Source organism: Pelmatolapia mariae, linkage group LG15, assembly GCF_036321145.2.
Source record: "Pelmatolapia mariae isolate MD_Pm_ZW linkage group LG15, Pm_UMD_F_2, whole genome shotgun sequence".
Taxonomy (NCBI): Eukaryota; Metazoa; Chordata; class Actinopteri; order Cichliformes; family Cichlidae; genus Pelmatolapia; species Pelmatolapia mariae.
In genome coordinates, this window is record NC_086240.1 from 5,024,987 (window position 1) to 5,035,476 (window position 10,490).

At 41.6% G+C, this 10,490-nt stretch overlaps 1 protein-coding gene across 2 annotated transcripts; it reads right to left on the reverse strand.

The window, feature by feature from the left end:
- Nucleotides 1-649: 649 nt before the first annotated feature.
- LOC134643200 (CLOCK-interacting pacemaker-like) lies at nt 650-8,673 on the reverse strand. 2 transcript variants are annotated; one of them, XM_063495473.1, is made up of 4 exons: nt 8,320-8,673; nt 7,446-7,606; nt 7,174-7,346; nt 650-5,950 (listed from the first exon to the last, which is right to left on the reverse strand). In XM_063495473.1, the coding sequence occupies exons 2-4, from the start codon at nt 7,552-7,554 to the stop codon at nt 5,069-5,071; spliced, it is 1,164 nt and encodes a 387-aa protein (XP_063351543.1). In that variant the 5' UTR covers nt 7,555-7,606; nt 8,320-8,673; the 3' UTR covers nt 650-5,068. The 2 variants fall into 2 exon arrangements, with proteins under 2 accessions (XP_063351543.1, XP_063351542.1); XM_063495472.1 differs by having other exon boundaries at nt 8,324-8,672.
- Between the last annotated feature and the right edge of the window lie 1,817 nt (nt 8,674-10,490).

Consider the following 10,490-nt stretch of genomic DNA (forward strand, 5'->3'; position numbering starts at 1 on the left):
GGGATAGGGTGAGATGGAGAAAGGCGATCTGTCGTGTTGACCCGTGAAGACTGCAGCTGAATGACGAAGATTCCCTGGTGGTGACATGCAGTACATTTTATATAAAAATAAATAAGATATTAGCATACAGTTAGTTTTAGACTACGATGGAGCAAGTATTAATGGCAACAGGGTCTACAGGATCTAAAGCTTGAAAAAAGTGACTGTTTTACTGGGATATACTGATCACATTTGTTTGGCACTGGATTATGAACACTCAGTTTTCAAATGTTAATGTTCATTACATATCAAGTAGTGGGCCACCTTTAAAAGCAGTAGCTGTAAAGCCTGAGTTCCAACTAAAATTAAAGAAACTACAGCTACCCTCTGTTTGTGTCTTATTTTCATGTCAAGAGAGCAGAGATTTATTTTTAACTACTTCCTTTTTCCACACTCAGCTCTTGTGATGAGAGAGGTGTGCTGAAAGAAACGCAACACGTTTCATTGTTTCTAATCTCGTTTCCAGCTGAGATTATACAATTCAATGTTTTCCTCGCCATGTGACCTCTGAGTGCTGTTTTAAATGACAACCAAGCAGCAGTACCATTCAAATGGACATGTTTAATTGTAGAAAGGAAAAAAAGAAAGAAACCACAGCAGCTTCTTTGGAAAGACATTTATTACACAAACAATGAGTCTCTAACTTAAAATGTACAAAAAAAGAGCCCTAAAGCATGTAACATCAAACCTTTTCAGTCTTAGTTTATAAGATCTTTGAATGATATAGCTGAAGTGTTTTATGACAAGTTACTTATAACAAGTCTCATGTCCTCAGAGGTTTTAAGACGTAAAACTCAAAAATTTCCCACTTTGGAAAGTCTCATGAGGACTTCAACAACTTCCTCTATTTACATTTTATAAAGGAAAAAAAAGACAGCGAGCTAGGCACATCACATTCAGTCTGCATAATCCTAAAAATATATATTTGAGCTGATATTTAAATGTATTTTTGTCCATTGTTGTTGCTGGTGTACTACTGAAACATTTCCAGCATCTTTAAAGTGACAAGGCAGACAGACTGAAATGCACTGAGGAACCAAAGCTGCCAGTACTCAACTCAAAATCCAGTGTTACCAAACTGTACTGCTCTACAAGCTGACCGTTTAACAAAGAAAAGAAAACTGCAGTCACGCAACATGATCATGAACACAGCATGTGGCATACACACTAGTATCATCAGAAACTTGTGGTTTGATACAGTTCATAAATAGTTCATTACATAAGCACATCTGCACAAAAAGGAACTTCTTCCACATAAAGAAACCTGGACAGCGACATGATAATGGCAACGACTACGCACGAGCAGGTAGCAACAAGTACATGTAAAGCAAGCACAGAGCGTTTTTGTGCTATTTTCAGCCGAAGGTTCAGTGACCTTTTCATACGTGATTTATTCCACTGGCAGTGAACCAGCCTCAAAACAGCTAGAACTTCAGAAGAAGGCCATCCCGACATTTTTAAGATTTTTTTTCTTTCTTGTTTTTAAACTGTGCAGTGAACCGTTAAGAAAACAAACTCAAAATTTATCCTTGAATCATTTACAGCCGAGGACAAATCGGTCAAGATTGTTTTAAACAATTTCATAAACTTGGGTAAAAGTGTGAGGTGTAAACCTGGTCCAAGGAAAAATAAAGGGAATTCTGCAAAGACAGCACCTGAAAGTACAGAAGAAAGTGAGACAGTTGTAAAATGATAGTATTTGCTGTTGGCTGAGGGGAGTTAAAAAAACAGAAGAGCAAAATCGTACCGGCCATCCTGCTGCTCGAGTATCTCAATAAGGCTTTCACCAAGAACATAGGGTAGATAAATTACTGATCTAGCATTACAAAGCCATATGAAAAGTTAGATATATAGGCTATGGCGTGGAAGAATTTAGTTTTCTTCCATTTATTAAAAAAAATGAATTCATAACTGGACGGTGGGTCTGTTAACATCTACTGACTTTCAGACCATATAATCCAGTCATCATATTTAGCTTGTTATTGTAGAAAAGTCCAGAATGTCACTGTGACACTGCCTCGATATCTCGTCTGTGGTTATTACAGAAACTCAGTGGAAACTTATATGAGCGAGCGGACCCTGTTCAGCTGCACTCATTCACTTGAAGCAAATGCATCAAACAAGGCGACACATGGAGCTTATTTGAGATAAAGTGGGAGTAAATAACTGATTACAAGTCAGGAATTTCACTTAGAGCCAAAGCGACTTCAAAACAACTTATTCTCAATACAGCTGTCTCGAGTACAAAGGATCTGAAAGAGCAGACTCAAAGGTCAGGAAAATACTCCAAACTGTTGCATGCTGGACGATAAGGTCACAAACAATCGCAGAAGGATCAGAGGGGGTGGGGTGGGAAGCTGTGTTATGTATTACAAAGTTGACTTTTACAGACTGTTTTACAAGGCCATGAGCTGAAGAGTTTCAAAACTCATCTGAACTTTGTTGCAGACTATATGGAAAATATGATTTCTGAGGGTCAAGCAGTCATTTATCCAGCCACAATAACCACAGCACTCTCAGTAGGAGAGACGCTAAGCCACTAAATCCTTACAAGATTGTTGATGCAGATGCATCTGTATCTGTGTTGCTGACAGTGAAATTGGTGCACTGCAGTAAGAAAGTGGGTGGAGTAAGTTGGATGACCTCAAAGTCTTGAGTGCAACCTAAAAGGCTGGATGTCAGATAGCGCAACCTCCCTAAACTCACATTATAAATTTGGTTTGGGAGTAGCTTAAGAAGGAAACAAATCAAACAATTTACTGTGTTCACTTTAGAAACTTGTAATCTGCAGCTGGCACTTCCCCCAGAGTCAAAATATCTGTGATGTTGAGAGTTGAGGACAGAAGTGTTTACATGTTCGCCTACTGATAAAACACAAGATGTAGGCTGAGAGCACTCCAAGTAAGCAAATACATGACAAATGTACAACAATACAGATGTCATGTTTTCTTGTTTTGCAGAGTACCAACAATTCATTCAAAAGAGAAACCAAACTTCTGAGTTTTTGTTTGTGTGACAGACACCTCCACGTTTTATGGTAACATTTTAAATAAACCGTATTCATGCTTAGATGGCAAGTTTAAACAGAAGGTATATAAAAGTATGCCTCTGCACTAAGAGACAATTTTAAGTCAACGTAAGCACTGTAGGAACAGAACCATCACATCAAATATTACACAATCACATGCACAATGTACAAAAACACATTTAGCACTGCAGAAACTATCAGTAATATAAAAGATGAAAATGTTATTTATTGTTATACTACATAAGTCATATGTATAGATTAGTAGTGTGCTTATGAGTTGTAATACACTTCATGTAAAAAAACAAAACAAAACAAAAAAAGCTACAGTACCATAGCTGCCATTAAATTCTGTCCAGAAATTGCTTCAGAGCTACTTTTACATTTCTTAGTGCAAATGCAAAGTTATCTGACATACACTGGGTTTGGATTTTAAGGCCATGATTACAAAAGAGAAACTTAAACTTAACTGTACATTAAAAATATCTGGATTTCGAAAGGCCATTTATGCACAACGACTGGTCTTCATCAAGAGTTCTAAAAGATGGGTTTTTTCTTAGTGGACTAAAAAAAATTACAATAAAAAGTTGGAAAAAAGTAGCTCTATAAACACATGTAAACATACAGGAAAAACTCTGCTCTTGAAGGCAGTCAATATTGAAATATTAATATTACGCCCATGTGTTGTTTACACTCAAACAAACAGGAGACCTTAACTACAAGTGGAAAAAGCCAAAAACATTTACAAGGGGATGTCAGGGAAGCATTTAAATGGCCGTGAAGACAGTTCACACAGGAACATCTGCCATCAACATGATGGGAAAGATGAAGTTTAACTGTCAACTGGCCACACCATAACTTTCAACTCACATTTTCCAAATTGAGCTTCAACAAAAGACACTGTGTAGGCACATGTAAGTCTGACTATGCTGACTGGCGAAGAAGCCCTGAACACATTCAGTGTGACATAAGAACCTGTCAGAGACTTTGTGCAACTGTAACTGCTGCATGAACCCAATTGGACTTGAATTTCACTGTCAACTTCGTGTCTGTCAAGCAACGCAAAAGACAACTACCATGAATGATGCAAGTAATTTTTGCAACAAGACATATGATCAGACTGATTTATACATAGATTTTCTTTTCAAACACCTTCTCATGTTGTATCCAGATTTAAATGACCAGTGTCAGGATTTAAATGAAGCTTTGTTGTACTACAACTCCACTGAGAGAAGAAATTCTTAGAGCTTCTGAGTTTTGATTGCTAAAATTGTCACCAGCACGGAGACAGCTTCAGTGGAAGAGATCTAGTCCGGCTCAGTGAGGAAGAACATTGAGCTGCGTCTGCCTTATTTGGTCCCCAACACAACAAGCCAATAGTAGTCCAGCAGTCAGCACTTGAAGTACGTGGCTGTCCAAAGCTGTCTTTTTTGCAGCGTGTCCTTCGCAGACAGGCTGTTGACCCATACACTGCGTTTTTCACCTCTTTTTTTTTTTTTTTAAAGATTTCTAAAAAAAAAAACAAAACAAAACAAAAAACCCATACACTACAGGCTGACAGCAACAGCCTACAGCAAAGTGTACAATGTCCACAGAAAAATTTATAAGGGCATTTTTGTATTTTCAATTTATAATCTTAGCACACCGACTGCTTCTTTCAATAAATATTTCCCCTCATACAGGTGCACAACACATGTGCACGTTGGTGGCCAGCTGGCTGCCTCCTATAATGTTACAATGAGTGCGACTCTTAAATGAGAGACAATAAAAAGTCAACACCAACTTTTTTTTTTTAGGTTAGCTTGGTGTGTCAGGGCCCTAAGGCAGCCGGCAGCCTAAATGTAGGCCACAGCATGCTGCCTATCTGAGAGTCCGGGGGGTGGGTGTGTATTGTGGGGCACGCATTACTTTCGGTCCATCTGTCTCTGCATGCAACCAACCCCCAATCCTTGTCTTCCTTCCCATCTCAAGTCTATAGGATTACTATGAAGGCCTAGTTCAGGTCTAATCTGCTTTTAAACTGGACTGAACAGATCGCTCTTTCTCATTCTCTCGGTCTTCTTCCAAAAGAGCGGCCTGCAGTTTAACACATATGCTGGTGTCCCCGCTCCGCAGAGCCTGAAGAAAGAGGTCTGTTTGTTTTTTCAGCCGGTCTATGTCGTTCTGCGTGCGCTGGTTCTGCTTGAGGAGCTCCTTGGTACGGAGTGTGATGTCTAGCAGGCCAGATTTGCTCAGGATGTTGTAAGTGTTGCAGAAGCGCTTCCTTCTTGTGTCAGCATCACCGTCACTGTCGTTACCTTCACTCAGTGAGATGACCGCTGGGGAAACGGGGAGTGTGCGGTTTTTGGATCCAGTAGCATGACTGAAAGACAGCAAAGTCGTACAGTCTGCGTGGCTGACAGCCGATGAAGGCCTCTCCCTCGCAGGAGTGGTGTTGGTTTCTCCTATTGAGAGACATGATCTGCTCTGGAGCAGAGGAGACATTGTGGTGGGGGTTGCAGGAAGACCAGGAGTGGTTGGGCCAGAGTTACCAGCACTATTACATAAACTTCTCTGTGGCTTCTCTCGCTGACAGTGTTCCCGAGTGATGGAGGTCAAAGTACTACATTTCTCTGACCCTGAAGAAGAAGAGGAGGAGTAATTTGAGGGGGCAGTTCCTCTTCCCGAGGAGCTAGAGCTGTCCCCGGGATGTGGGGCAATCTTTGGGTAGGATTTTAGGATTGGAAGATACTTCTTAGGGCGTCTGTGTTTAGAGTTGGCCTCTTTGGTGCCTGAGGAAGCTTGACGAGAAACCACAGGCTGGATAAAGACCACCTGAGGCTGCTGAACCACCTCCACAGTTGGACTAAACCCCCAGGGCTTCAGAGCAGGAGGATTCTCTCCAGGCTGCAAACAACAAGAGCAATATTGAAAGCTCTGAAAATCAGGTCAGCATCACAGCTCATACAGTTCCTTAAGGAGCTCCTGGGTGCTCACATAGCAACCAGTTCTTGTGTGATCACCTCATTTCTTTCTGAAGAGTACCCACACAGTACGAGTCTACATACCACACCTTTAACCCAAAAAGGACACATTTATGAGACAGCTGTCATTCTCCAGTTGCCACCACTAGCAGAATCTCCAGTCTTCAGTGGGTTTAAGCAGTTTTCACACACAACCTTGGGACAATGTTGGAAGAATCAGGTCAAAACATCATCCCAAGTTACCCTTTCTCATACAACACATGCAGACCCAAGTCCATTTCAGATGTGCTCTCATTACAGGAAATACAATGATACAGTGTTATAGGTGTAGGCGCCAGAGCTAATACACATGACACCCACTCGCTGAGGTTACACCATGCAAATACCTGTGTGCAATCAGGCATCACACAATGCTCTACTAGTGAGGCGGTTTCATTTAATGTTTGACCTGACCGCTTCTGACTTTGTGTTCTCACATGTGGCCGTCTGCTAACATCTAGAAAAGCTCAAAGCTACAGAACATGTGTGAAAATGGTTTTAGAAACCACAGAATTACAGTTAGAAAATAAAGTTTTTGTTTCGCTTTTCTCAGTAGCTCCCCCATATTCTCTGTCACACATTTTCACACATCCAGTTACTTGCCATCTCTGGGGGCACTGAAATAAATCTTTTGCACACAAATATTGCTAAATTAACTTCCTTGCCAATAGAGATGGCCTGGCCCACCAATTTCTGACTTCAATGTCAGGCCCTGACATGTGGCTCATTCCTTAGGAGAGACACAAGTTTGACCCAATCAGTGCACCAGAATTTATTATTTCTTCTAAAATAAACTGGAAAAACAAGGCAAGAAAATAAGCTTGAGATGCACACAGTTACATTTTATGAAGACAAATCCTTGAAAGCTGTACTTTGTTGGTATCACAGAAACACAATTAAGAGCAACACCACTATTCCTAGTGAAATTCTTCAGATGCCATAAGAAAAAAATAACCTACTGATGAGGAATAATTAAGACAACGTAGTTCTTGGTTTGATACTGTGAATGGAATTCAAGAGATTATTTAATTTGTTTTTGTTTTTTGTTTGGGTTTTTTTTCTTGTTGCAATATTGTGGTTTTATAATTAAGCCTTTCCCCAAATTACCTGCTTGAGCAGGACATTGTTCATGATGATCATGGGAGAGAGCCCACCCACCACTGCAAGTCCAGGAGGGTGGGTCCCTGAGCCAGTGGTCCGTGGTCCCTGCTGTACAACAGGGTGTGGTGAATCCTCAGAATCTGTGGTGTCCATCGTGCTCATGTGCTCTGAGCTCGCATCTATAGATCAGACGGAAGGGGTTAATTGGGGTTCAATTCAAATTAAATGTCATCTTCAGAAACACTTCAATATTTTGATATGAAGGAGTGTAACCAAACCTGAAAACCCAGAGTCTCTCTCTGAATCAGCTCGGGAGCCTCCAGGCTTCATGATGGCAGGAAGGTTTCCTGCCCTGGTGTGATTCTCTGCCTTCCTCTTTGTGGTCATCGCTCTTCCCGCAGCACTGACAAGGTCCAACTCTCCGCAAGCTTTCACAAAACTACATCAGCAAATCAAAGGCAAAAGCTGGGACAACACTAAGCAGGCCCTCTTTACATAGCAATGGCAGGACATAAAGTTGTAAAGTCACAAATAGACACTGTTGGTCATCTTTTTAGCTGACGCGACCAGTTACTTGGACATAAAGTTTTTTAAGACTGTAATAAACAACTCCCTCTTCTTGGTGTGGGTGCTTTAGATTCATTTAACCTCATTAAACAATTCCAGTTGAAATTTACAGAACACAAATCCACAATATTAGCCATTGGGTCATCTTTTATTCATATCATTTCACCCAAAACGTGTGTGATTAACGTAACTAAATGGAAATACAAGAAAACTTCGCCTGAATAAAATATAAATGTCAAATTATTCAGCTGTGCCTAATCCTAATAGATAAATACAGTAACTACATGAAGCTATTCTTACTGTACATGCGATGAAGGGTAGTTCTTTGGGATAAATAACTACCGTTTAAAGTAACTTACAATAAGACAAAGAACACTTGTGAAACGCAAAATAGACGACCTCATTATTACAGTCAGGATTTGGGTTAGCTATGTTAAGCTAACCAACTAGCTAACCGTCGTTTACGCTAACCAAAGGTTGATAGCCAAGCTAACGTCAGAGTGTCAACTCGCACTAGTACTACTAATAATGACAGTATACACACACAAAAAACCGCAAAACGTTTAAAACTTCGAATACACCTACCTACTTCGTCCTTGGGGCTGCTTAAACGTCGTAGTCCTTAAAGCCGACGTATACGACCGTATATCCGGGTAGAGGCTATAGCTGCAACTCAACAACTTCTCTTCGGTGGGGTCGCTGGTGCCCAGATACGTTGACTAGAACTCGCTGGTCCACGGTACCGTACACGAGACAGACCGCCCCTCCCTGCCCTGTCTGCTCGGTCACATGTGGAGCACGGTGGCAGCCGCCTATAGCAGATAGGCTTAATTATCCCCTTTGAGGTTCAAAGTCAAAAGCTGGTAACCGATGGTGGATGAGTTTCTGGTCACCTCATATAGCAGACATTGTTCAAATACGTCGAAATGCAAAGGACGGTATATTCGTTAGACCCACTGTGCCATATTTGGTAGTTAAAGGCGTGCCCTTGTCTGGAGTGTCAGCCACGTCACGTTCTCTTAACTACAGTGCCCGCCCAAAAGAGACTTCTCCTGGCTCTGATTGGACAGTGGCGCCAGCAGCTGAAAAACGTGACCGCTGCCAAATGTGTGGCAAATTAAGGACATTGTGTTCGCTGTGCAGTTAGAGGTGTACTGTACAGCGTAGGCATCTCAAATGCACCGTTGGGGAATCCAGTGACGTGACAGTGATCTGTTAGGCTATATTACATAATATCGTGGCTGGCCTGCAGCTAACCCAAGCAGCACAAGTCTCCTCTGCAGCATGTTTGAAGAAATAAACAAAAGACGAGAACCTCGGAACGAACAAGAGGCCTCAAGTATGCTGTATATGAGGAGACAAAGCCACACAATCTCATAAGAGAAGGAAAATGCCCGTGTGTAAACATTTAAATTAATCAAATAGAAAAGCATGTAAAACAACAGCCAAAAACAAAACGTGGTTTATTCTTGGCTACAATTGTGACCAAAAGGATAATGTGAAAAGTTAAAACTACTTTTATAATCTTAATTTGAATGCAATTTGTGCACAGTAATGGCTATAAGGTGCTTGTTTGTATTGCCCGTGACCCCAGAAACAAAAGGGGGCTGTCAAGCTGAAGAATGAATCCTATCAAACTTGGTTAGCTTAGGAGGCAGTGGAGACTTGGGAGGGAGCTGACAAGTACCAGCAAGCCAAGCAGAGTACATTCATGGGAGTGGCTGAAGAAAAACTCGGGTGTGGAAGGAGTTCAGTGAGACCAGGGAGCTGGACTTTCATTCAGCCTTGAAGTGATTCTAGCAAACAGTTAGGCAACTAAGGAGGACAAAGAGGCTTCCAGTGTACATTGTATACTGTGCTGCTGACTACACATGGCATCATCCAGACATTGCTCAAGTGTTGTCCATCATATTTAAAAACCACCAGTCTTTAGGCCTGTGTAACTGTGGACTTATTCACTTGGTCCATATCGTCACCATGGTTGTCACAAAGTGGCGGATAAGATATTGCCATGGTCACATGTCTTCAAAACCTCAATAGCCAGGTCGTGGAGTACTTCAAAGATCTCCTCAATTCAACTGACAAACCTTCTGCAGTGGAAGCTGAGACTGGGGACAAAGAGGACAACTTCCCACATCCCTGTGGCCAAGGTCACTGAGGTAGTTAAACAACTCCTTAATGGCAGGGTTTCTAGGGTGGATGAGATTCACCCTGAGTTTCTCAAGGCTCTGAATATTGTGGACATTAGGTGGACGTCAGGAGCAGTGACACTGAACTGGCAGATTGGGGTGGTGGTTCTTCTCATTACGAAAGGGGGCTGGTACATGTGTTGCAACTTCTGGGGGATCACCCTTCTCAGCTTTGCTTGGAAGGAGGAAGGAGGAAAGATGTGATTTTTGTTCTTGTCGTGGAATACTGGACCAGCTCTTTATCCTCTGAAGGAGATTCAAAGGTGCGTGGGAGTTTGCTCAGTCTACATGTGGTAGACTTGGGGAAGGGATTCAGCTGCATCCCCCTGCATGTCCTGTAAAGAGTATGGGGTACCAGGAATGATTTTATATATTCTGGTTATCTGTTCCATGTATAACTCTGGTGAGAGCTTGGGTCACATTACCAGTCATGAGTCAGAGTTTTTCTCTGTGGGTGTTGGACTGCACAACACTGGCTGCCATTTGACACCATTTCTGTTTATGGACAGAATTTCAATGTACGGCCAAGGCATGGAAGGTGTTGTCAGAATGTCATCTCTGCTTTTT